This window comes from Phyllobates terribilis, unplaced genomic scaffold (genome assembly GCF_046119375.1).
Source record: "Phyllobates terribilis strain yellow unplaced genomic scaffold, ASM4611937v1 Scaffold_12__6_contigs__length_324123572, whole genome shotgun sequence".
In the NCBI taxonomy this organism is placed as follows: domain Eukaryota; kingdom Metazoa; phylum Chordata; class Amphibia; order Anura; family Dendrobatidae; genus Phyllobates; species Phyllobates terribilis.
In genome coordinates this window covers 8,605,741-8,633,550 of record NW_027362772.1, presented here as the reverse complement: position 1 = coordinate 8,633,550, position 27,810 = coordinate 8,605,741, and the positions used below count along the sequence as shown (strand labels likewise).

Genomic DNA, 27,810 nt, shown 5'->3' with positions numbered 1-27,810 from the left:
AAGCCTAGGGGTCTCTGTGTAAGTCCAGATCCATGTAGAGGGGTTAAAGGGTGATGAGCAAAGTAATTTGTGAAATCTGTAAACAGGGTAGATAGTGACAAGCCTGTTTGCGGTGGCCATCTTTTGAGCTGCCAGTAGACCATGAACAGTGCCCCCAATACATTGTGTCTGCAAACTACTCCAGCAAGATCTGCATTCAAATAGCTAAATGGCGCTCCTTCCCTTCTTACCCTGCCATGTGCCCAGACAGTAGTGTACAACCGTATACAGGGGATTGTCAGATTCAGGAGAAGTTGAAAATAATTTGTAAGGTCCATTTGTTTCCTATTAATTTTGGAATACTTCACAAAAAATATCACAACATAAAGTGACACACGTCAAATTTGAAAAATGGGGCCTGATTAGGAACATAAAACTGTCTGCAGGAAGGGGTTAAATCAGAGGATTACTGAAGTCAAAAACTGACTATAGACAATAAAACATCTACTGAAATGATCAAACTGAACAGTCTCCATCAGAGAAAAAGATGTAGTTACTTACCGGTAACGGGATTTCTCAGAGCCCATGATGGACCACGGAGAGAGGGGATCCGCCCTTCAAGGACAGGAAACCTACAGATAAAAGGGCGGTGCCTCTCTCCCGCATCAGTTGTTTACAGACCATGAGAGGACCACCAGGTTAGTAACACAAAAATTTTACAATTTAAGAACTCGTCACACACCACGTGGCTACAAAAAGTAACTAATAAGTGTGCACACCCACAAGTGAAGGGAGGGAATGTACGGGTGCCGTCATGGGCTCTGAGAAATCCCGTTACCGGTAAGTAACTACGTCTTTCTCCTTCCCCCATGACGGCACCACGGAGAGAATTACAGAGAAGTGACTCATTAGGGGGGGACCAGGTTGAGGGGGAAGACCAGGTTGCCGCTCTACATATCTGCTCTATCGTAGCACTGGCTTTCTCCGCCCAGGAGGCTGCCACCGCTCTTGTTGAGTGGGCCTTCAGTTTCTGCAGGGCAGCTTCCCCACGTGAGGAGTACGATAGTGTGATGGCCTCCCTTATCCATCTGGCCAGCGTGCCCTTAGAAGCTTTCATCCCCTTACGAGGGCCCTGAAAGCACGCAAAGAGAACTATCCTCCCTACACTCGTGTCACTTCTAAGTACCGGATTAGGCACCTTCTGACGTCTAGTGTATGCAAGACCCTCTCTTTCGTGTTCCTAGGGTTAGGGCAGAAAGAAGGGAGGGTGATTTCCTGGGACCTGTGAAATCTTGACACCACTTTTGGTAGATAGGCAGGGTCGGTTTTCAGAGTAACCCTATCCTCCAAGATTTGTGTGAAGGGGGGGCCTGCCGATAGGGCCTGAATATCACTAACCCTACGTGCGGATGTGAGAGCTACCAAGAGTGCTGTTTTGAGGGACAGAATTTTTAAGAATGCTTCCGACAGAGGTTCAAAAGGGGCCCCCGTTAAAGCTGAAAGGACCAAGTTTAAATCCCAGGGTGTAGTATTTCGGGATGGGATGGGTCAGGATCTAGCTGATGCTTTAGTAAACCTAGATACCCATCTATCCCTAGCTAGATCAAAATTGTAGAGCGCTCCCAGGGCCGCAACTTGAACTTTTAAAGTACTTGTGGCCAGGCCCTGCTCCAAACCCCTCTAAAAATTCCAGGATAGCTGTTAATGGAACCTCCCCACCCAACCGGGAACCTGAGACTGAAAGGAATTTCTTCCAGGTTTTCCTGTACAGTTTGGTGGTCACTGGTTTTCTACTTTGAAGTAGTGTGGTAAGATTTGGGGACAAACCTTTGTTCTTCAGAAGAGCCATCTCAAATTCCAGGCTGTCAAGTGTAAGCTTGAAGCCCGAGAATGGAGAACCGGACCCTGAGAAAGAAGGTCCGGAAGCTCCGGAAGAACCCATGGGTCGGAGATTGATAACCTCCTCAGCCACGAAAACCACACCCTCTTTGGCCAAAAGGGGCCTATAAAAATTACCCTCGCTTTCTCTTCCCTGATTTTCCTCAGAACAGCTGGAATCAGAGCGGTCGGAGGAAAAGCGTAAGCTAGCGGGTAACTTCACGGGATCATGAAGGCATCCATGGCTACGGGGTTCCCTTTGGGGTCTATGGGGCAAAAAGAGTGTGTTTTCTTGTTCCGATTGTTGGTGAACAGATCTATGGAGGGATGACCCCACATTTGTACAATCTGCCGAAAAACTGACTTTTAACTCCCACTCGCCCTGCTTTAGCTGTGTCCAACTCAGAAAGTCTGCGGTGCGATTTTCTATCCCTTTTATGTGTAGGGCTGATAGGGATTGCAAGTTCCTCTCGGCTTAGCGAAAGATGACCTCTGTCGCCTGCATTAGGGAATGGGACCGTGTACCCCCCTGGTGGTTCAGGTACGCCACTACTACTCAGTTGTCTGAAAAGACCCTCATGAGGTGTCCTTGTAGTGTGTGCATGAACTCCCAGAGTGCCCGCTCTACTGCTAGGAGCTCCTTCATGTTTGAGGACACCAGCTTTAGGCGTTCTGTTCAGACCCCCTGAGCTACAAGGTTGTTGAGGTGAGCCCCCAAGCCCCCGGGACTTGCATCTGTGGTCAGGACTTGCGGTGTCGGGATTGTCCAAGGAATCCCCCGGGATAGATTGTGTATGTTCCCCCACCACTCTAGGGAAAGTGTGGCTTCTGCAGATAGCGTTAACTGCCCTTCTAAAAGCCCTTTTAGGGCTTTTTCTGCCTCTAGGATTTCCCACTGAAGGGTATGTATTTGAGCCCATTGGAAGGCCGGGAAACATGCGGTCAGGGAGCCTAGAAGGGACATGGCTTTCCGAAGGGACATAGACGGGTGGGACTTTGCCCATGATATCTGGCCTATGATTTTGTGAATTTTCCCTGAGGGGAGACGACACTCCTGTCTTTTTAAATCCAGCACGATGCCTAGGTATTCCTGTATCTGGCATGGTTCTGTTTTGGACTTTTCCAGATTCAAAAGCCATCCTAAGCGAGTCAAGGAATCCATGACCTTTTCCAGATGGGATTTGCAGTCTAGGAAGGAGCTGCCTATTACCAGGAAGTCGTCTAGGTATGGGACGACTAGGGTGTTCTGTTCCCTTAGATGAGCCATCACTTCTGCAACAACTTTGGTGAAAACCCTTGGGGCTATGGCGATGCCGAATGGGAGGGCCGAATATTGATATTGTTTGACCACTCCACCCATAGGAACTGCTTCCCTGAGGAACTTCTGGTAGTCTTTGTGTATCGGGACGTGATAATAAGCGTCTTTTAAATCCAGGACGGCCAGGAAACAATCGGGAAACAGCGGGCCCAAATAGAAACTCGCCCTCACAGGGGATGAAGCACAATCTAGATTTAGTCTGTAGATCCCCTGGCCAACATTTGAGCCAGAGGGCTCGTCTAGCCGCGCTAGCGAGCCCCGTCACTCTAGCACCTAATCTGACGGAGTCCACCGAGGCGTCAGCTAGGAAGGCCGCTGCCCCTTTCATTATCGGGAGTGTTTCAAGAATTGTGCCTCTAGATGTTTTCTGCCTCAGTTGTGTTTCAAGCTGATCCAGCCAGACCATTAATGACCTGGACATACATGTGGCAGCTACCGCGGGTTTTAACCCCCCCCCAGCAGCTTCCCAGGAGCCCTTTAGGAAGGTGTCTGCCTTTTTATCCATGGGGTCTTTTAAGACGCCCATGTCCTCAAATGGAAGGGAGTATTTCTTTGAGGCTTTGGCGACATCCAGTTTTGGCGCTTTCTCCCAAAAGGAACATGCAGGGTCCTCAAACGGGTACTTTCGTTTAGGAAAAAGGAAGCCCTTCCTCTCCGGTCTTTTCCACTCTCTCTTAATCAGAGAGTGAACATGTTAATTTACTGGAAAAGATCTCCTCTTTTTTTGCTCTAGACCGCTGAACATTACGTCTTGGATAGATTTTTTGGGGCGGGGATCTGCTAACCCCATGGTAGACCTGACTGCCTTAATGAGGCTGTTTCCTCGATAGAGGAGGACGGAGCTGCTTCCCTATCTGTAGACGAGGAAGAGATGGAAATGTCCGAATCTCCGCCAAGCTCAGAACTGCTAGAGCCGGACTTGGGGGATATGTTTTTAGTTTTCCTTAACCTTTTCCCCCACTGAAAGGATTTAATGGTGTTTTCAACCTGCGATTTAATTAGGTCTCCAATTTCAGAGGCAAATCTTGGGGTTCCCTCGCATATAGTTTGCTCAATGCAGGAGCTGCAGAGTCTCTTATCCCAAGTAGTGGGCAAGGCTTCAGTGCATAGTGCACAGGTCCTATTTTTTGTTTTCCTTGTACTCTTTTTTCCCTATAAGAGACAAAAAGAGAGAGAGCGAGGGCCCCTAGTTACAACATGGACTTTCACAAAGCTCACTTACCAACCAGAAGGAAGAGCGGGTACCGGTTCAGGAGGTGGAGCCATCTTTGCAGACGGAGTCCTCCTGGAAGATGCTGAGGTGGAGTCCTTGCTGCGCTGCGATCTGCCGGAGCGCCCGCTTCCACTGTTACGGTCCTGGTGCCCCGTTTCTTCCGGCTTCTTCTTTCGTTGGGCTGGCGGTGGTGGTGGCGACTGAGGATGCAGCTCTTGCTCCTCAGGCAGCTCCTGGTCATTCTTTTTTTTTTTTTCCTATATAGCGTATATTATAAATATATATAATTAAGTTTTCTTTTCCTTTTTTTTTTTTTCCTGACAGCTTGCCAGAGCTACTGGCGTCCTCCGCTGTCTTTTAAGGCACTGGGAGTCCGTCCCATAGTGCCTGTGGTGACCCGGCACCCCCTCCTTTCCCGCACCTGCGGGAGGACGTCTGCGCAGACTAGCTACCCAGTCATGCATTGCGGCGCCACGCGATCCGGGGGCGCCCCGCGCATGCGCGGGGGACTCAGAAGTTGAAAAGAACGCCGCCAGGCAGCGCCGCGCTCCCACCTGCCGCAATCAGGGGGGTCCAGCACAGTCCTCGGCGGGCCCAGACAGGCCCTGTCCTCTTCGTCTGGACACCCCTCCGCACACCCTAAAGGCCCACTGACCCCAGCGGTGGCGCATCAGGACACCGCACCAGCCGAGGCAGGGGACCCCCGCTGCCGGGATTGGACTGGCCAGGCCTGGCATCCCACGACGTCCATCTTCTGGCACCCCGCAGGTATGCCTCCTCCGGAACTGTAGGATCCCGTCAAGGACAGGAAACCAACTGATGCGGGAGAGAGGTACCGCCCTTTTATCTGTAGGTTTCCTGTCCTTGAAGGGCGGATCCCCTCTCTCCGTGGTGCCGTCATGGGGGAAGGAGAAATGAGTAACTAGTGATGAAACCTGTCTGGGGTAACTAGACTATGGGGCTCGGTGCCTCTTGGCAATCTAAACTATCGTAAGGGACAATATTTTCTGTTAGATAAGTGTCAAGAAGAAATATTGGACATTTTAAGTGATGTTTTTTACAATACTGCAGAGCTGAAGTGTCTTAATTTTAGATCTCTGGCATTTGGAAGAAGCAATGGAGACCTTCATTCAAAGACTACCATGGAGTTACAGACTCACATAAGTGAGGCCGGCCGATCCCACCACAATCAGACTATCATACAGAATGAACTTGTAAAAAAAAGAAAGAATATATAAACATTTAACATCCCCAACAACAACGTATGTATGAAGGGAGAAATCCAACACTAAACAGGAGTCGCACTCATTTATGGTGGACCATTGGAGGTATGATGAGTCCTGACCAGAAGAGTAGAGAAAGTACAGTGCATTGTGAAAGTATTTGGCCCCCTTGAACTTTTCTACTTTTTGCCACATTTCTGGCTTCAAACATAAAGATATAAAATTCTATTTTTTTTGGGAAGAATCAACAACAAATTGGACACAATCGTGAAGTGGAATGAAATTTATTGAATATTTTAAACTTTTTAAAAAAAATAAAAAATGAAAAGTGGGGCGTGCAATATTATTCGGCCCCCTTGAGTTAATACTTTGTAGCGCCACCTCTGGCTGCAATTACAGCTGCAAGTTGCTTGGGGTATGTCTCTATCAGTTTTGCACATCGATAGGCTGAAATTCTTGCCCATTCTTCCTTGCAAAACAGCTGGAGCTCAGTGAGGTTGGACGGAGGGCGTTTGTGAACAGCAGTTTTCAGCTCTTTCCACAGATTCTCGATTGGATTCAGGTCTGGACTTTGACTTGGCCATTCTAACACCTGGATACGTTTATTTTTGAACCATTCCATTGTAGATTTTGCTTTATGTTTGGGATCATTGTCTTGTTGGAAGATAAATCTCCGTCCCAGTCTCAGGTCTTTTGCAGAGTCCAACAGGTTTTCTTCCAGAATAATCCTGTATTTGGCTCCGTCCATCTTCCCATCAATTTTAACCATCTTCCCTGTCCCTGCTGAAGAAAAGCAGGACCAAACCATGATCCTGCCACCACCATGTTTGACAGTGGGGATGGTGTTTTGAGGTGATGAGCTGTGTTGCCTTTACGCCAAACATATCGTTTTGCATTGTGGCCAAAAAGATCGATTTTGGTTTCATCTGACCGACCACCTTATTCCACATGTTTGGTGTGTCTCCCAGGTGGCTTGTGGCAAACTTCAAACGAGACTTTTTATGGATATCTTTGAGAAATGGCTTTCTTCTTGCCACTCTTCCATAAAGGCCAGATTTGTGCAGTGTATGACTGATTGTTGTCCTATGGACAGACTCTCCCACCTCAGCTGTAGATATCTGCAGTTCATCCAGAGTGATTATGGGCCTTTTGGCTGCATCACTGATCAGTCTTCTCCTTGTTCGAGATGAAAGTTTAGAGGGACGGCAGGGTCTTGGTAGATTTGCAGTGGTCTGATACTCCTTCCATTTCAATATGATCGCTTGCACAGTACTCCTTGAGATATTTAAAGCTTGGAAAATCTTTTTGTATCCAAATCCGGCTTTAAACTTCGCCACAACAGTATCTCGGACCTGCCTGGTGTGTTCCTTGGTTTCCATGATGCTCTCTGCACTTGAAGTAGACCCCTGAGCCTATCACAGAGCAGGTGCATTTATACGGAGACCTGATTACACACAGGTGGATTCTAGTTATCATTACCAGTCATTTAGGACAACATTGGATCCTTCAGAGATCCTCATTGAACTTCTGCACTGAAAGTAAAGGGGCCGAATAATATTGCATGCCCCACTTTTCATTTTTTATTTTTTTAAAAAAGTTTAAAATATCCAATAAATTTCGTTCCACTTCACGATTGTGCCCCACTTGTTGTTGATTCTTCCCAAAAAATTGGAATTTTATATCTTTATGTTTGAAGCCAGAAATGTTGCAAAATGTAGAAAAGTTCAAGGGGGCCAAATACTTTCACAATGCACTGCATTAGTGCCCCCATTTCAGGAGAGATTGTGCAGTAATCTGAATTCTTTAGGATTGAAAACATAATGGAATTTATGATGTGGAGTGAATACATGAAACCAGGGCTCGAGCCATGCCACCACATCTCCTGCAAGCGTTAATAGATGTATATTACAGCCATCAGCCACGCACAGCTTAGAGAGATATCATGGCACAGGTGTAATGTTATTTATGTAGTTTATCAAGATCCTGTTTGAAGATAGTTTGAAAAGTCAGGATAAAGGGAAACTCCATTGTTATTGTACAGAAATTCACACTTGGCCCTCACTGCACATTTAATATTGTGGATCATAAAAGTGAAGTTTGGCCAGAAAGACTGGACCTGGTCTTGTAGGGACCATATGAGAACATTCAGCCGCACAGAAGGGAGAGAAGGTAGATTCATCCAATAAGATATCAGGGATCTAGGAAGCCAACAGCATCATCACCCTCCACTTTCTCTTACAGGCCCATCAGAATATTTTTCTTCAAGTGATTTTCTCACTTGTCAGCACTTTCTACGTACGCTGTCATTTGGCTTTGTAGTTTACAGATCTGGGCAGGTAACGGTCAGCGTCTACTAATCCCAGGGGGCAGGTGGATCCTCCAGGTTGTAAGTTCTATAGAAAAGGGCTTTTACAATTACACAAAGTAAATTGAATATTTTCGGATGAAGGAGAATGTTGTGGTCTAGAGGCAAAATGGTGATCACACGATTGTGATACGGCCGGACTACACCACCGATAAAGCAGCCACAGCCGGTGACTGAGAAGAATCTGTGACTTCCCTACATTTAGTGGTTACTACTCACCTGGGTAGTCATATGTAGGAATCTCCTCTTTACACCGCTCATCACCCCTCACATATTTCTCTGTAGTATTAATATGGGTCAGATCTTCACCCTGAAACAAATATTATAAAAGTCACAGACAGATGGAGAAGTCACATCTATGATCAGCTCTAATCCTGTCATCTCCACCGTTCTCATTACACAAGTATAAAACATAATAATGGTGGATAAAACAAGACTGAAGACATGACTTTTACAGCCGTCTACACATCATAGGGGAGATCTCATGACACCTTCTCTCCATCTACCTGATGATCCTGAGGAACATTGGGATCTTCTTGTTTACAGTCCTGTGGAAGAAGAGGACGGGGACATCTCTCTGGTGTTGTCCTCTTACTGGATAGATCTGGAGGAAACACATACAGGGACTGAATTCATTCTTTACATACAGATAATTATAGGCCGTGTGTATTCAGTCCTGTCTATTACCTGGTGATGTGAGGGGCTGGGGAACCTCCATCATGGCGTCCTTGTACAGATCTTTGTGTTCTTCTAAATACTCCCACTCCTCCATGGAGAAATAGACAGCGACATCCTGACACCTTATAGGAACCTGACACATACAATGATACAGTCATCCCCCCCGATCCCTCCATAGCGTTACTGTAATGTCCTAGCATTGCCAGCAGTGTCACCTCTCCAGTCAGCAGCTCAATCATCTTGTAGGCGAGTTCTACGATCTTCTGGTCATTGATGTACTCATGTATCAGGGGGTGAGGTGGAGGCCCCGTGACTGGGCTCAGAGGTCTTCCCCACCCCTCAGACGCAGGGTCCTGACAGAGCTCACTAGAGGTCTTCTTCACTACTGTGTAATCCTGGTTATGGAGAGACACATTAATAAATCTCACTACAGACATTTCCAGAGTCCTCACCTCTCCAGTTCTGTCCATCTGTTATTCCCATAGATAAGAATGATGTAATGTGACATCATCAGAATCTCTCACCTCTCCAGTAAGCCGGAAGAGGATCTCTAGGGTGAGGTGTAATATCCTCTCTGCCATCTTGTCTCTGTCCATGTCCATCTTTGATGGGTAAATCAGGAAAGTTTTCTTATATAGACGATCTTCACTGAGAGGATCCGATATTGTAGAGACCTGAATGAGCAGAAGATGAGCCGATGTAACATCATAAAAATCCTGTGTAATAATAATAATTACTGGAGATAATAAGGGGAAACATATGAGATTTATTATTTTACAGTATTTAGTTTTTTCTTTACATCTAGTAATAAAACCTTTATATTTTAGGCCACAGACAACAAGCAATATCTTCCTCGAAGTCTGCAGCTGGATACGTTTCTCATAGACTCACCTTCCATAAAGCTAATTCTCGTCTCATTTTCCGTCACTGGAATTGGCATTAGCAATAATGCAGGAGAGATTTATTTCATGTGACATGAGAAATAACTACTTCATGATGAGGCAACATCTTCTACTATGGATCTAAAACCATATTTGGAGAAAGTCCGTCACTGACTACTTCACCACTGGCCGTCTGTATGAATGTTTCCAGTCTTCCCCGAACTGTAATCTTCTATCAAGTTAGATCTCATGTCTGATTCACACACAGAAGTTTGAGGCTTTTATAAAAGCTGTTTTGTTTGCACAAATGCCGTGGACAGAAATTATTTGATACTAAAGTCTACATGTACCGTGTATTATGGGTTTTATTTCTAGCCTTAGGCTTTCCTATATTACAAGAAAAAAAACAGAAAAAAAGCAGATATTAAAATGTTTCAAAAGAAAATTGGCACCAACAATTCTTGTAAAAAGAAAAAACATGCAAAAAGCAGAAGACACATTTTGTAATTTTTTAACATGTTATGAACTCTTTTGGGCACCAGAACATAGATGTACACCTCAGGGATGGCACAGGTGCGGCTGCAATAAAATCCCTGGCAGTTTAACCACTTGCTCCAGCAAAAAGCAAACATGGCATCTAAGAAGGTGTGACAGTTCGGCTGAATGCCCTCCTCCCCCAAGTACTGGGCCTGTAATGTACAAAAGTCTATTAGACCGGGCCAGAGGCAGAGTTCCATAACTTACTTTTTAACGCCTCCATAAACATTAGACTAAAGTTACATGAAAGCACTGATTTTGGTCGACTATATTTCCAACAACATCACTTCCGTTGGAAGGGGGTAAGAAATTCCACCCCAAGCTGACGTCAAATCCTCCAAAAGGTCCTACTAGCAAATATCATCAAGGGTGGAACGCAAATATGCGCTCCACCCAATGGCAGGTCCTAGAAGGTTGACTATACAACACAGAATATATAGAGTTATCGGTACAATGTTGGACACAATAAATCAAACCCGGGACTAGATTAGGTGAGGGAAAGGAGAGAAAAAGGTAAGTACAAAAAAGGCCCATATTTAGTATCTTGTTAATAATTATGCAATGTCCATACATAAACATCTGATTTGATATCACAGATGGTTAAAGAGAAACTCATAAACGGTCAAACATGACCTACATCAAGGCTTAAAAAGGATTCATGTCGTATGGACAACTACCGATTAGGCTCAATGAAGCTAGAAAAGTTCAATTGTTCGTTTAGACCCAGATTCCATCCCAAAAAAATATATGCACTCACGCTGTAGGATTTTCCTATCCCAGTCCCCCTGACGAGTAGAAACAGGGACTGTTTCAATAGACCAAAAAGAGAGGGACTTCAGGTCACCGTGATGGACATCATTAATATATTTAGCAAGCGGAGTAGCCCTACTATTTCTGATATCCCCAATGTGTTCCCCAATTTGGACTCGTAGTTACCTTTTTGTTTTACCAATGTAGTCCTTGGGGCATGTACACATGCACATGTAGATGACCCCAATGGTCTTACAATTGGCAAATGACGTATTCTTATAAGTCCTCTTAGTGGTGGCACTGGAAAACGTATCAGAAGGTATGACACACTGACAGTAACTACAGTGTCCGCATCTAAAAGTCCCTAGGGACCTCCTCTCAAGCCACGTACCTTCCCGGGCAGGTGGAGTATAGTGGCTGTGCACTAGGTGGTCCTTTATTGATTTCCCTCGTCTATAGGTGACAGATGGATATGGAGAAATCCACTTAAAAACTGACCCAGATGTTGCTAAGATACCCCAGTATCTCCTGAGAATCCCCATGGCCTTAGCCTGCTGGTTATCAAAGGTCCTATAAGTCTCGTAACTTGACTACTATCATCTTTGTGTTTTGGTATCAAGAGTATGGATCTTTCTTGCCCCAAAGCATTATTATATGATTGATTGATTATAGTCGTGAGATACCCCCGGTCATGGAATCTCCTTTTCTGAAATCAAGGGGAGAGGAACAATTTCTCTTTAATCTCAAAAATTGACCCTTAGAGATACCTCGTTTCAAGGGGGCGGGTTGATGGCTTTCCCATCTTAGTAGGCCATTCGCTGCAGTAGGTTTCCTATAAACTGATGTCTTCAGGAAGCCTTTTATATCAATACTGATCAGGACATCCAAAAAAGCTATGCTGTCGCCCCCTATTTCATATGTCATTTTTAAGACCAAGGTTGTTGACATTAAGATGGTCAATAAATGTCAAAAAAGAAGTAGAATCACCAGACCAGAGGACGAGGATGTCGTCGATATACCGTCCCCAAAATTGAATATGGGGGACACTGACGACATCCCCGTCCCCAAAAACTATCCTGTCCTCCCACCAGCCCAGGAGCAAATTAGCATATGTGGGGGCACAGGGGGTCCCCATCGCTGTGCCCCTGAGCTGGTGGTAAAACTTCCCGTTAAACAGGAAATAGTGGTGTTGTAGGATATAGTCAAGCAGCTGTAAAATAAACTTATTACATAAGATGTATTCCCATAGAGCTCAAGAAAAATTCAACTGCTGCCAAGCCCGCCTCGTGGTGTATGCCGGAATACAGTGTCTCGAAATCTATAGATACTAGAATAGTTTATAAGCAAGAGAAAAATGGAGTCTTCACTAGGTTAGAACGATTATTCAAATTTTATTGCTTATAAAGATTAAAATAAGTAACAAAAAACACCCATATAACATTTATGCACAAAAATGTGATCAACACAGACCTCAAGCTGTGAGTAGCCAGTGGCGCCAATTACAATGTGGTATCATGAATAGTGACTATGCCACAAAGGCATTCCTATACATCACACATACTGATAGTATCTAATGAGTCCATAAGTTAAACCTTGAGCCAAAGGGAAGGTATAGTACCTAGTATATCTTGGTAGTTATCAGTAGGCTCAAGGGAGAATACCTATTAAATAATTGGACTCATGAACATACCCAGCAGTTGGAGATGGACGCCAATGGGACCGTCAGCTTGGTGAGAAGATTCCCCATGTCCCCTACACACGTTTCGCTTGTATAAATGACCGCTTCATCATGGGGGATTCCCCCATGATGAAGCGGTCATTTATAGAAGCGAAACGTGCGTAGGGGACAGTCCCATTGGCGTCCATCTCCAACTGCTGGGTATGTTCATGAGTCCAATTATTTAATATGTATTCTCCCTTGAGCCTATTGATAACTACCAAGATGTACTAGGTACTGTAGCGCTGGCGTCCCTGCCCTCTGCTAGGCAGGGACGCTGCTCCCCTCACCGCTCTGCTCCGTGCCCGGCGTCCTCTCCCCGCTCTGCTGTCAGCGCGCGCTCCTTCCCGGCGTCCTCCTCCCGCTCTGCTCTCAGCGCGCGCTCCTTCCCGGCCCCTGTGCTTAGGGCGCGCGCGCGCGCGCTCCCCTCCTCTTAAAGGGGCCGCGCGCGCCGTCCTAAGGAGTCCCCGGCCAATGGCCGGAGGACTTCTTCATATATAAGGCACCTCCTCCAAAATGGAGGTGCCCGAGCAATGTTGTTTGCACCTGTGTCTCACCTGTGCTTCAGCCCTCAGGTCCCGTTGCCAGTTACCTGCCAGTTTCCTGCCAGTTTCCTGCTAGTTACCTGCCTGATTCCTGCCTGAATACTTGTTACCTGTCTGCCAGCCTGTGGTCCGACGGTCTGCCTTACTGCTCCTGTCAGTCTGTCTAAAGGACCAGCCTGCCCGCTCACCTGGGAGCGCATATCAGCTACCTGCCTGCTTGCCTGAGGTCCGACGGTCTGCCTTACTACTCCGGTCAGTCTGTCTATGGACCAGCTTGCCCGCTCACCTGGGAGCGCTTCTCCGTTATCTGCCTGCTTGCCAGCCCGGAGGCTCCGTTGTCACGTGCTGTGACCACCAGCTATCTCAGAGACTCTTGCCCGCTCACCTGGGAGCGCATCTCCGTTACCTGCCTGCTTGCCAGCCCGGAGGTCCCGTTGTCACGTGCGGTGACCACCAGCTATTCCAGAGACTCTTGCCCGCTCACCTGGGAGCGCTTCTCCGTTACCTACCTGCCTGCCAGCCCGGAGGTTCCGCCGTCACGTGCCGTGACCACCTGCTATTCCAGAGACTCTCGCTTGCTCACCTGGGAGCACACATCTACCATCTGCCTGCTAGCCTACCCGGAGGCTCTGCCATCACAGGTCGTACCTACCCCTTACCCAGAGACTGCCCTGATCACTTGCCGTAACTCCCTGTCCGTTCACCCAGAGACTGCCACCCGCTCCCTTACAAGGGCCGCCCCCTTGTATAGTAGCTCAGAGGTTCCGCCTCCCGGACCCGTTACAGGTACTATACCTTCCCTTTGGCTCAGGGTTTAACTTATGGACTCATTAGATACTATCAGTATGTAGAATAGTACCTGGGTCCACCATGATACCATCCAATTTGGTTATAAGATCCGTGGTATCTCTAAGATATGAAGGTAAGGCGGTAACAAAAGGTCTCAATATTTGATTCAGATATACACTGCAGTTCTGGCTCAAAGCATCAACCCCCCACATGATCAGTCTACCGTTAAGGGAAGGGTATCCCTTATGCACTTTAGGGAGAGTATAGAAGGTGGAGATGACAGGACATTTAGGCAGAAAATAATTATGCTCACTTGTGGAAAGGAGTCCAGTTATTTTCGCCTGGCGTAAGATATTAGAAAGAGTTTTCATATACGCAGCAGTGGGATCTCATCTAAGCATTTGATAGGCAGAAGTGTCCGATAAGATGCTTCGACACATCTCAACATACTGTTCCCTATCAAGGAGTACTGTATTCCCCCACTTGTCTGATGGTTTAATGACAAGAGAAGTATCCTGACTTAGACTCCTTAAGGCCATGCGTTCTTCAAAGGAGAGGTTCGGTGATATAACATTGGTTTTGGGATTAATTTTCTTAATCTCCTCACTCACAAGTTTTGATAAAATATCTACGCTGTTGATCTCACCAACTGGTGGCATTTTTATACTCTTAAGTTTGAGGTTTGAGAAGGGGCCATCCCCTGGTTCTCTTGCCCCCTCTTCAGCCAAACCGGCCAGCAACTGGACATCCGGAAGATCCTCCTGATTGATACCCAGTTGCTGACATTTTGTTCTATCATTGTGAGCAAAGAATTTCCTCCATCGCAATTTTCTGAGAAATAGATTGATGTCCTTAATCCAGTCCAGACAAAAGGATCAAAACGAGTAACAGGTACAAAGGAGAGACCATATCCAAGAACTCTACCTTCGATGCTTGTAAGACTATGTGATTAATAATCCGATTGGTTTGATCCTGTGTCCCACGTGGACACCTCAGGCTAGACATACCTGTATGACCTCCCTTCAGTTGTTGTATGTTATTGTCCTGCCTCGTAGAGGATATCGAATATCCCTGTTCTCTAAAAAAGAGGAAGAAGACGGGGCAACTGAGGAGGCAACTGAGGGCAAGGACAAGCTTGATTGTCCCTGATGTACATGTGGCCCACCCTGCCATCTTTTTGAATGGCCTCTTCTACCTCGACCCCTTGATCTCCCAAAAGATCTATATGAATCCCTCTGGTGATACTCGTTATCAGAGGAGTCAAGTTCTGACGATGAAATATCGGTTGGTAGGGGTGGTTTGTCAGTATAAACTGGATGAGCCTTTTTCTCTCTAAAATCAGTCAGATCCCTAACAAATCGTTTGTGCTTCCGGTCTTTAAGAGTAGTTTGTTACTTGTCAATAACCACCTTTAGATTCTCTTCCCTCGATGATGATTCTCTTTCCCTCACCTAATCTAGTCTTACGATTCAGCACCATTCTACCACCCTACCCATGCACTCCATTCTGCTAATAACTTTAAACTAAAATCCTCCGTAATCCGAGCCTCCCACTCCCGTCTCCAAGATTTCTCGCGTGCTGCACCAATTCTTTGGAATGCACTACCCAGGACAATTCTATTAATTCCCAATACCCACAGTTTTAAGCGTGCCGTAAAAACCCATTTCTTTAGACGGGCCTATCACCTCAACACACTCATCCAACTGTCCCAGTTTGGTCCATATTAAAATTTTCTTCAAAATCATGTTCATACCATCCATGCACTGATTAGCCTATGTCTGTACTGTACACATACTGGCTGGTGACCAGTTCATGTAGTGTTATGTACTTACCCTATTTAGTATATTATGGCTGTATTATACAATATATATACCGTATTTTTCGGACCATAAGACGCACCTTTTTCCCCCCAAATTTGGGAGGAAAATGGGGGGAGCGTCTTATGGTCTGAAAGTAACTTACCAGTGGTGGCGGAGCGGGATCGGCGGCGGCAGCAGCGGCAGCAGGTGGCGGCGACAGTGGCAGCAGGTGGTGGCAGAAGAGGTATCTACCAGTTTCTTGCTGTGAGCTTCCGCTGCGCGCGGCCATCTTTCTGAAGCTGAGATCCACCGGAGCCAGCGCATGTGCTCAGCTACGCCAGAGGCAATTTTCCTGCAGATCTCAGCTTCAGAGAGATGGCTGCGCACGCCGGAAGCCGCTCATGCCCCTCTGCCACGCTACTCACAGCAAGACACCGGCCCCGGTACCAGGCCCCAGCCACCACTCAACCAGGCCCCAAGCCCCCAGCCACCACTAACCCAGGCCCCAAACCTCAGTGCCAGCCACCATTCACGCAGGCCCCAAACCCCCAGAGCCAGCCACCACTCACCCAGGCCCCAAGCCCCCAGAGCCAGCCACCACTCACCCAGGCCCCAAGCCCCCAGAGCCAGACACCACTCACCCAGGCCCCAAGCCCCCAGAGCCAGACACCACTCACCCAGGCCCCAAGCCCCCAGAGCCAGCCACCACTCACCTAAGCCCCAAGCCCCCAGCGCCAGCCACCACTCACCCAGGCCCCAAGCCCCCAGCGCCAGCCACCACTCACCCAAGCCCCCCAGCACCAGGTCAGTAGGCACCCAGCCCCAGGCCACCAGGCGCCCAGTGCAGGCCCATCAGCACCGGGCGCCCAGCCCCAGGCCACCAGCGCCAGGCACCCAGGTGACCAGCGCAAGCCACCAGTGCCAGGCCCGGCTTCCTGAAAGACCTTGCCTCCTGTGTCCCCTGCTACATGGCCCTTCCAGGTAAGATACCTATTCAGACTATAAGAGGGACCCCCATCTTATCAAAAAAAAAGTTTTTCCCTATTTTCCACCCCAAAATTTGGGGTGCGTCTTGTGGTCCGGTGCGTCTTATAGTCCGAAAAATAAGGTACATTTTACCTTTTGTGTCTCCCCTATTTCCTTATAGACTGGAAGCTTGCGACCCTCACCTCTTTTAATATCTGAGTTATGCTAATTCTGTAAAGTCTGTATAAGTCCCCCCTAAATTTGTAAAGTGCTGTGGAATATGTTGGCGCTATAAAAATAAAAAATATTATTATCATTATTATAATTAAATTCAGACGTAAATCTAAAGCCCACTCTATTGATGTTGAGTTCCCCAACAAATGAAAAAGATTGTTCACTCGTCCCCGACCAGATGATAAAAATGTAGTCAATATATTTGTACCATACCCCAGTATATGGATGCCACCGCTTATAATCATCTCTGAATATTATGGATTCCTCCCAAAAGTCCAGGGATAAGTTAGCACATGAGGGGGCACAGCGGCTCCCCATCGCAGTATCCCTGAGCTGGAGGAAGTACTGCCAGTCAAAAACAAGTAAGGCAATGTGCCCACGATGCAGAAATGGAAATGCTCCGGATTTTTTCCTGAGCGTTTCTGCATCTCCCTGGCAGAAAAAAAGCATGCGGATTGTACATGCAGATTGTACATGCAGATTGTACATGAAGATTGTACAAGCGGATTGTGCATGCATTTTTCCTGCCAGGGACATGCGGATGTGAAGCGTTCTTCACATGCGTTTCCGCATGCAGGTTGACAAGCGCTTTCCAAGAGATTTTAGCATCACTTGGAAAGTGCTTGACAACTTGGTCACACTATATAAATCCATACAAACGGCATGGATTTATATACTGTGACCTTAAAGAATGTTTAAAAATAAAAAAATAAATCTATAGTTACATTCCGATGGCCCCCGCTGTCTTGCTTCGCTCCGTCCTGGCTTGCCGGCAGCTCGCGGTATATAGAAGGACCTGCCGTCACATGACTATGACGTCAGCACAGGTCCTACAGTTCACCGCGATCTGCCGGCAAGCGAAGACAAGGACACCGGGGGCCATCAGAAGGTAAATATAATATTTATTTTTTATTTTATTCTTTTTTTTACAGGTTCTATGGTACCCGGGTCTGGAGGAGAGTCTCGTATCGTGGGCACACAGCCTAAGAGTGAATTTTAGAAGATCCTCCATGAAGTCATTATGTCTGCTACACTCTATTGATCTTGATTTCAAGAAATGATCCTCTGATACCATCCTCATGCGGTATATTACTGTACAAAGCCGCGATATCTAGTAAGGCTGGCTGCTCCCCTACATGCATGTATACATGCTCGAGGGTATACATGGAGGGGAGCAGGCAAAGGAAAACCATTTTCCAGAGAGATTATTCCAACTGTAAAACCTCACACAGTACTGTGGGGACATCATACATACTGCATAAGGGGCATAATGGGGGCACTACACTGTGTGGGGGCATCATACATACTGCATAATGGGCATAATGGGGGCATTACACTGTGTGGGGGCATCATACATACTGCATAAGGGGCATAATGGGGGCATTACATTGTGGGGGCATCATACATACTGCATAAGGGGCATAATGGGGGCATTACACTGTGTGGGGGCATCATACATACTGCATAAGGGGCATAATGGGGGCATTACAATGTGTGGGGGCATCATACATCCTGCATAAGGGGCATAATGGGGGCATTACACTGTGTGGGGGCATCATACATACTGCATAAGGGGCATAATGGGGGCATTACATTGTGTGGAGGCATCATACATTCTGCATAAGGGGCATAATGGGGGCATTACACTGTGGGGGCATCATACATACTACATTACTACATAAGGGGCATAGTGGGGGCATTACACTGTGTGGGGGCATCATACATCCTGCATAAGGGGCATAATAGGGGCATTACACTGTGTGGGGGCATCATACATCCTGCATAAGGGGCATAATGGGGGCATTACACTGTGTGGGGGACATCATACATCCTGCATAAGGGGCATAATGGGGCATTACACTGTGTGGGGGCATCACATATGCTGCATAAGGGGCATAGTGGGGGCATTACACTGTGTGGGGACATCATACATCCTGCATAAGGGGCATAATGGGGCATTACACTGTGTGGGGGCATCACATATGCTGCATAAGTGGCATAATGGGGGCATTACACTGTGTGGGGACATCATACATACTGTATAAGGGGCATAATGGAGGCATTACACTGTGTATTGCCAAGTTTTTAGCAATAAGGTTCGGATACGGCTTTAAAGAAGGCAACCACTTGTAATATAACGTGATTTTATTTATAATAGTTAATTTGAAAGATAAAATACAGAATCAAAGGAATAGTATGATATTATGATATTGCGTACACTTTTCTAGATTAAAGGTTACAAAGGTTAAATACTTATAAAGGTTACAAACTTACTATTAGATAGAAGAAGAAAAAGATTTCCCTAGTAGCATGTACATCATCTGTCCGGAAACTTCAGCTGGAGAAGCATTCAGCGATGGGCAGAGAATGCATCCTAGGTCCTACACTGTGAAGAGCGTCCTCTTCACAGGTCATAGAATCATAGAATCATAGAATGGTAGAGTTGGAAGGGACCTCCTGGGTCATCTGGTCCAACCCCCTGCTCAAAGCAGGATTCACTAAATCATCTCAGACAGATGTCTGTCCAGCCTCTGTTTGAAGACGTCCATTGAAGGGGAACTCACCACCTCTCGTGGCAGCCTGTTCCACTCATTAATCACCCTAACTGTCAAAAAGTTTTTTCTAATATCTAATCTGTGTCTCCTCCCATTTAGTTTCATCCCATTGCTTCTAGTCTTTCCTTGTGCAAATGAGAATAAAGATGATCCTTCTACAATGTGACAGCCCTTGACATATTTGTAGACAGCTATTAAGTCTCCTCTCAGTCTTCTTTTTTGCAAGCTAAACATTCCCAAATCCTGCAACCGTTCCTCATAGGTCATGGTTTGCAGACCAGTCACCATTCTGGTCGCTCTTCTCTGAACTTGCTCCAGTTTGTCTATGTCTTTTTTAAAATGTGGTGCCCAAAACTGTACACAGTATTCCAGATGAGGTCTGACCAAAGAGGAGTAAAGACCGATAATGACTTCACGTGATCTAGACTGTATGCTTCTGTTAATACATCCCAGAATTGTATTTGCCTTTTTTGCTGCTGCATCACACTGTTGACTCATGTTCAGTCTATGATCTATTAGTATACCTAAGTCTTTTTCACATGTACTGTTGCTTAGCTCTATTCCTCCCATTCTGTATATACTTTTTTCATTTTTATTGCCCAGATGTAGTACTTTGCATTTTTCCCTGTTAAAAACCATTCTGTTGGTTGCTGCCCACTGCTCCAGTTTATTTAGGTCTTTTTGAATCCTCTCTCTCTCTTCTCTAGTATTAGCTATCCCTCCTAGCTTTGTATCATCAGCAAATTTAATCAGTTTACCCTCAATTCCTTCATCTAAATCATTGATAAAGATGTTGAACAATACAGGTCCCAGGACGGAGCCCTGTGGTACCCCACTTGAGACATTCATCCAGCTGGATGTAAAGCCATTTACAACCACCCTTTGAGTCCGATCACTAAGCCAGTTATGAATCCACCTAACAGTTGCCTGGTCCATTGCATACTTGGTCATTTTTTCAATAAGGATGATGTGAGATACTTTGTCAAATGCTTTGCTGAAGTCAAGATATACTATATCTACAGCATTTCCCTGATCCACCCAGTCAGTGATTCTGTCATAGAAGGAAATTAAGTTAGTCTGACATGACTTGTTAGTTACAAACCCATGCTGACTCTGGTTAATCACTTCATTCTTATCCATGTACTTACATACATGTTGTTTAATAATTTGTTCAAAGATCTTTCCTGGTATAGAAGTCAGACTCACCGGCCTATAGTTCCCTGGGTCCACCTTCTTCCCCTTTTTGAAGATAGGAACAACATTTGCTCTTCTCCAGTCTTCTGGGACTTCTCCTGTTCTCCAAGAATTTTCAAAGATTATGGAGAGTGGTTCTAAAATTTCTTCTACAATCTCCTTCAGTACTCTGGGGTGTAATTGATCTGGACCTGGAGACTTGAACTCATTTATGTTAGCTAAATATTCCCTCACAATCTTTCTGTTTACTGATAACTTGGATTCCTCTATTCCTTTAAAAGGACAGTGAAGATCAGTTGATGTTACATTTTCTTTCTGAGAGAAAACAGATGCAAAATAGGAATTAAAAAGTTCGGCCTTCTCAACATCCTCTCTTACCATTTCTCCATTTTCATCCTGTAAAAATCCTATAGCATCTTTGACTTTTCTTTTACTTTTGACATACCCCCAAAATCCTTTTTTATTGCTTTTGACATCTCTTGCAAGCCTTAATTCATTGTCAGCTTTAGCTAACCTGATACATGCCCTGCAGGATCTGCAGACTGCATTATAATCTTCTTTAGATATGCCTCCCTCTTTCCATTTAATAAACATTTCTTTCTTTCTTTTTAGCATGTGTTTAAGTTCTGTGTTCATCCATCCTGGTTTCCTTAAATGCTTCCCATTCTTCCTTCTTTTCGGGATTGTTAACGATTGTGCTTTGAGAATCTCATTTTTAAAAATTTCCCATCCTTCCTGGACATTTTTGTCCTTAAGGACATCCAGCCATTGGATCCCTCCTATTCTCTTTCTGAGTCTCTTAAAATCTGCCTTTCTAAAATCTAACCTTGAAGTTTGAGTCTTCACATGTCTTCCTCCTCTAGTTATCCAAAATTCTATAATAGCATGATCGCTGCCTCCTAGGGTCCCAGCCACCTTTACCTCCTCAACCATTTCCTCCCTGTTTATAAGGATTAGATCCAAAGTAGCAGATCCCCTTGTTTTCTCCCCTACCTTTTGGAAGATAAAGTTGTCAGCAAGAGAGGATAAGAATTTGCTTGACCTGTTAGTTTTACTTGAGAGAGATTCCCAACAAATGTCTGGATAGTTGAAATCTCCCATGACCACTACGTCATATTTTTTGGAGAACTTGGTCATTTGATACATAAAGAGTTCATCCATATCTTCAGCTTGCCCAGGTGGCCTGTAGTAAATGCCTACAATGGTGTCCTTTCCGTTGTTCTCTCCTTGTATTCTTACCCAAACAGTTTCCACAGAACTCCCAGTCTCTGAAGCTTCAATCTCTGTGCAGATATACGCTTTTCTAACATACAATGCAACACCTCCTCCTCGTTTATCAAGTCTGTTTCTTGCAAATAAGTTGTATCCTTTTAGCCTTTTATTCCAATCATGTGTATCGTCCCACCAAGTTTCAGTGATTCCAATGACATCATATTCCTTTTCCTGCATTAATAGTTCCAATTCTCCTTGTTTGTTGCCCATGCTTTGTGCATTTGTATAAAAACATTTTAGTTTGTGATTGGTTTCTCTTCCTCCCATATTTTTATTATTTAGATTTTTTTGTCTTTGTTCTTCTTTTCCACTTCCAGTAGCAGAGATCTCAATAGTATTTGTCAGCTGTATGGCTTTTTCTGGCCTTTTGCTTCCCTTCCCACATTGTTCTAGTTTAAAGCTCTTCTGATGAGTGTAGCAAGGCGACTTCCAAATACATGTTTTCCAGTCTTCGTAAGGTGCACCCCATCTCTAGCAAGTAGTCCATCGTATAGGTAATTCATTCCGTGATCCAGAAGTCCAAATCCTTGTTGACGGCACCATCGACGTAGCCAGTTGTTCACCTGTAGAATCTTATTCCACCTCATTGTTCCATGGCCATCCACTGGGAGGATGGATGAGAAGACCACCTGCGCTCCCAATTCTTTCACTTTCTTGCCTAAGTCTTCAAAGTCACTGCAGATGGTTTCCAGGTCCTTTCTTGCGGTGTCATTTGTCCCCACATGTATTAGCAGGAATGGGTAGTGATCTGTAGGTCTGAAGAGTCTTGATATCCTGTCAGACACATCTTTAATTTTTGCTCCTGGAAGACAGCACATTTCTCTTGAGGTTATGTCTGGTCTGCAGATAGCGGCCTCTGTTCCTTTTAACAGGGAATCCCCCATGACCACCACTCTCCGTTTTTTCTTCACAACATTCTTCTTTCTCCATCCAGGAGGATTCTGAGGTCCACAATGCTTCTGCCATAACTGAATTCTTCAACAGCTTTTATATTTTAGAAAAAAGCTTACCCAACCTAATATTACGTAAGCATGAAAGTACATAGGTTATTGCCCAGCATTCCAATCCTGTGACAGTGGCAGCTATCACAGATAAGCAATGCCGGACAAGACCTGTTCACGGACCATTCTACTTCTGTCATAATGTTTACATAAGATATCCTACACCGGGTTATAAATCAGAACAAGGTTTTCTTCCCAGACAGTATATTGTGTTAAGAAGCTATGTATCAGTGAGATACAGTCACAGATAAAGTATACCTTAACACAGAATATATAATTAGAATATTGATTAATGGTTGGATACATCATAATGGGTTTCAGATAGCCACTTATATGTTTGGTACTACAATAAGCTTCTCCATCTTAAGCCATATGCCTGTAGTCTTATTTACAATATTGTGCAATCGTCTGTCTCTGGTTCTAGCAAACACAGCGTATACAAAGACTAATTCCCTTCAGTAATAAAGATTAAACCTCAGACTGTAAAGGCCCCGTCACACATAATGAGATCGCTAGCGAGATCGTTGATACGTCACGGTTTTTGTGATGCAATAGCGATCTTGCTAGCGATCTCGTTATGTCTGACAGGTAGCAACGATCAGGCCCCTCCTGGACCATTCCTGGGTCGTTGCGCTCTCGCTGGGCAGTGTGCATCGCTGTATTTGAAACCTTATCAATGACCTTGTTAGCGATTCAGAACTGAGACACGTAGGCGTGAATAAATTGGACTTTTCCGCGCCCCTCGTCCCCGATTGGTGGTCGCTACAGCGTTCACATTTTCCGCCGTGCATAAAGAAGGCAACAGAATAGCGATTCCATCCTTTGTTTCTGACCTCATGCTGGATTGCAGATCCTAGCAGAATTCTCCGGGCTGTTGATATCCGTTCATTCGATTGAGTCCTGATTTTGCGTAATTTTATGCACGCCTTTGTGACACAGTACAGTCCCTATCAAGGTGTGGATCGTTGAAATAACTGCTGTGTGAAAGAGTCCCAACGACCGCCGAGATCGTTAGTTAGATCGCTGGGGCGGCCGAAATCGTTGGGAAGTTCTGCATGTTTGACAGCTTCCCAGCAATCACGAAACGACTCTCCAGCGATCCCAAAACCGTGACGTAATAACGATCTCTCTAGCGATCTCGTTATGTGTGACGGGGCCTTTAGCAAACTAAAGCTATGTTTTAGTATGTCTGGACTAATGACCCCTAGTCTACTGAGGTAAGATACCAACAAATGCTGACATGTCTGGTTCCTATATTATTTCAATATGGATTTGAAATATAAAATAGCCATTTTTCATGTTCATACTACAGGGGGGCATCATACATACTGCATAAGGGGCATAATGAGGGCATTACACTTTGTGGGGGGCATCATAGATCCTGCATAAGGGGCATAATGGAGGCATTACACTGTGTGGGGGCATCATACATACTACATAAGGGGCATAATGGGGGCATTACACTGTGGGGCATCATACATCCTACATAAGGGGCATAATGGGGGCATTACACTGTGTGGGGCATCATACATCCTGCATAAGGGGTATAATGAGGGCATTACACTTTGTGGGGGGCATCATACATCCTGCATAAGGGGCATAATGGGGGCATTACACTGTGTGGGGCCATCATACATACTACATAAGGGGCATAATGGGGGCATTACACTGTGGGGCATCATACATCCTGCATAAGGGGTATAATGGGGGCATTACACTGTGTGAGGGGCATCATACATCCTGCATAAGGGGCATAATGGGGGCATTACACTGTGTGGGGGCATCATATACAGTTATATGAAAAAGTTTGGGCACCCCTATTAATCTTAAGCTTAATATTTTATAAAAATTTGTGTTTTTGCAACAGCTATTTCAGTTTGATATATGTAATAACTGTTGGACACAGTAATGTTTCTGCCTTGAAATGAGGTTTATTGTACTAACAGAAAATGTGCAATCTGCATTCAAACAAAATTTGACAGGTGCATAAGTATGGGCACCTCACCAGAAAAGTGACATTAATATTTAGTAGATCTTCGTTTTGCAAAAATAACAGCCTCTAGTCGCTTCCTGTAGCTTTTAATGATTTCCTGGATCCTGGATGAAGGTATTTTTGACCATTCCTCTTTACAAAACAATTCCAGTTCAGTTAAGTTTGATGGTCGCCGAGCATCGACAGCCCTCTTCAAATGATCCCCCAGATGTTCAATGATATTCAGGTCTGGGGACTGGGATGGCCATTCCAGAACATTGTAATTGTTCCTCTGCATGAATGCCTGAGTAGATTTGGAGCGGTGTTTTGGATCATTGTCTTGCTGAAAGATACATCCCCTGCGTAACTTCAACTTTGTCACTGATTCTTGAACATTATTGTCTGCTGATACTGAGTGGAATCCATGCGTCCCTCAACTTTAAGAAGATTCCCGGTGCCGGCATTGGCCACACAGCCCCAAAGCATGATGGAACCTCCACCAAATTTTACTGTGGGTAGCAAGTGTTTTTCTTGGAATGCTGTGTTTGTAACGGGTCTGGGAGGTGGAACCTCTGAGCAACTATACAAGGGGGCGGTCCTTGTAAGGAAGCGGGTGGCTCCCAGGGAAGACGGGCAGGTAATCACGGCAAGTGACAGGGACAGTTTCTGGGTAGAAGGGCAGGTAGTCACGGCAAGTGACAGGGACAGTCTCTGGGTAGAAGGGCAGGTAGTCACGGCAAGTGACAGGGACAGTCTCTGGGTAGAAGGACGGGTACTCACGGCAAGTGACAGGGACAGTCTCTGGACAGGCAGGTGGTCACGGCTAGTGACGGCAGAGCCTCCAGGTAGGCTAGCAGGCAGGTAGCAGGTGAGCGCTCCTAGGTGAGCAGGCGAGAGTCTCTGGACAGGCAGGTGGTCACGGCAAGTGACGGCGGAGCCTCCAGGTAGGCTAGCAGGCAGGTAGCAGATGAAAGCTCCCAGGTGAGCAGACAAGAGTCTCTGGACAGGCAGGTGGTCACGGCAAGTGACGGCGGGGCCTCCAGGTAGGCTAGCAGGCAGGTAGCAGATGAGCGCTCCCAGGTGAGCAGACAAGAGTCTCTGGACAGGCAGGTGGTCACGGCAAGTGACGGCGGAGCCTCCAGGTAGGCTAGCAGGCAGGTAGCAGATGAGCGCTCCCAGGTGAGCGGGCAGGCTGGTCCATAGACAGACTGACAGGTGTCGGAAGGCAGACCGTCGGACTGCAGGCTTGCAAGCAGGTAAACGGATATCTGGCAGGTGACTGGCAGGTAACAGGCAGGAATCTGGCAGGTGACTGGCAGGTAACTGGAAACGGAACCTGAGGGCTGAAGCAGAGTGAAGGCTTTGCAACAACATTGCTCGGGCACCTCCATTTTGGAGGAGGTGCCTTATATATGGTGAAGTCCTCCGGCCATTGGCCGGGGACTCCTTAGGACGGCGCGCGCGGCCCCTTTAAGAGAGGGGGAGCGCGCGCCCTAAGCACTGTTGCCGGGAAGCAGCGCACGCTGCCAGCAGAGCGGGAGGAAGACGCCGGGCACAGAGCGGAGAGGTGAGGGGGAACAGCGTCCCTGCCTAGCAGGAGGCAGGGACGCCGACGTTACAGTACCCCCCCTTTAGGCCCCCCCTTTTTTAGGCCAGAGAGAAATTTATCAAGGATGAGAGGGGCATGGATGTTCTCCCTGGGCTCCCACGTTCTCTCCTCAGGACCAAACCCCTTCCAATCTACCAGAAAAAAGGTTTTTCCTCTTACCCTTTTGGTGGCCAGAATGTTCTCTACCTCAAACTCATTCTCAGCGGAAACCGGAGCAGGAGGCGTAACTGTAGACTTGGAAAAAGAGTTAAAGTACCACCGGTTTGAGGAGAGATACATGGAAGGAGTTAGGGATCTGCAAGTTGGCCGGGAGTTTTAATTTATAGGCCACCGGGCTGATCTGTTTGATAACTTCCAGTGGGCCGATGAACCGAGGCCCTAACTTGTAGGAGGGAATCTTGAGCCGGACATATTTGGACGAGAGCCAGACTTTATCTCCAGGACGGAATTGTGGAGGATCCAGGCGTTTCTTGTCAGCGTGTTTTTTCATCCGTTCGGACGACTGAAGGAGTGCGGATCGGGTACTCTCCCAAATGGAGGAGAATTCGCGAACGAGAGATTCCGCAGCCGGATTGTCCACCGAGGTGGAGACGGGAAATGGGATCCGAGGATGCTGACCGAAGACTACAAAAAACGGGGATTTGGAGGAAGATTCGCTCTCGTGATTATTGTAAGAGAACTCGGCCCATGGTAGGAGATCCACCCAGTCCGAATGGTGGGCATTAACGAAGTGCCGGAGGTAACTGGTCAGGTGCTGATTGATCCGCTCCACTTGACCATTGGACTGTGGATGGTAAGCGGAGGAGAAGTCCAGAGTGACGTCAAGCAACTTACATGTGGCTCTCCAGAAGCGTGAGGTGAACTGAACCCCACGATCTGACACGATGTGGAGGGGCAGGCCATGGAGACGGAAGATGTGGCGGATAAAGTCTTTAGCCAGTTCGGGTGCAGACGGGAGACCCGGCAGGGGAATGAAGTGCGCCATCTTGGAGAAGCGATCAGCGACCACCCAAATGACGGTACAACCGGCAGAGACAAGAAGATCCGTTATAAAGTCCATAGCAATATGCTGCCACGGGGCAGCAGGTACTGGAAGAGGAAGAAGGCGACCGGCTGGCAGGTGTCTCGGAACTTTGTTGCGGGCGCAGGACACACAGGCAGAAACAAAGTCTATTACATCCTTGTGCAGGGTAGGCCACCAGTAATGCCGGGTAATGAGCTGGAGGGTCTTTTTCTGACCGGCGTGGCCAGCTAGCTTAGACGAATGACCCCAGTGTAGGACCTTCTTCCAATCAGGTACAGTTACAAACGTCTTACAGGGAGGGAGACGATTTA

General features: G+C 46.3%; 2 protein-coding genes across 2 annotated transcripts in view; both read right to left on the bottom strand.

Moving 5' to 3' along the window:
* LOC141171879 (uncharacterized) overlaps nucleotides 1–27,810 on the bottom strand; it is a 307,194-nt gene that overhangs the window by 44,083 nt on the left and 235,301 nt on the right. The window lies entirely within an intron of this gene.
* LOC141171883 (uncharacterized) overlaps nucleotides 1–27,810 on the bottom strand; it is a 35,725-nt gene that overhangs the window by 1,916 nt on the left and 5,999 nt on the right. Inside the window, exons 2-7 of the mRNA XM_073655520.1 lie at nucleotides 9,546–9,922; nucleotides 9,179–9,328; nucleotides 8,870–9,049; nucleotides 8,664–8,787; nucleotides 8,483–8,580; nucleotides 8,196–8,286 (exon numbers count right to left, since the gene is read on the bottom strand). Of these exons, the coding sequence (XP_073511621.1) occupies nucleotides 8,196–8,286; nucleotides 8,483–8,580; nucleotides 8,664–8,787; nucleotides 8,870–9,049; nucleotides 9,179–9,328; nucleotides 9,546–9,572 (670 nt within the window). The 5' untranslated portion in view covers nucleotides 9,573–9,922. The remainder of the gene's footprint in view (nucleotides 1–8,195; nucleotides 8,287–8,482; nucleotides 8,581–8,663; nucleotides 8,788–8,869; nucleotides 9,050–9,178; nucleotides 9,329–9,545; nucleotides 9,923–27,810) is intronic.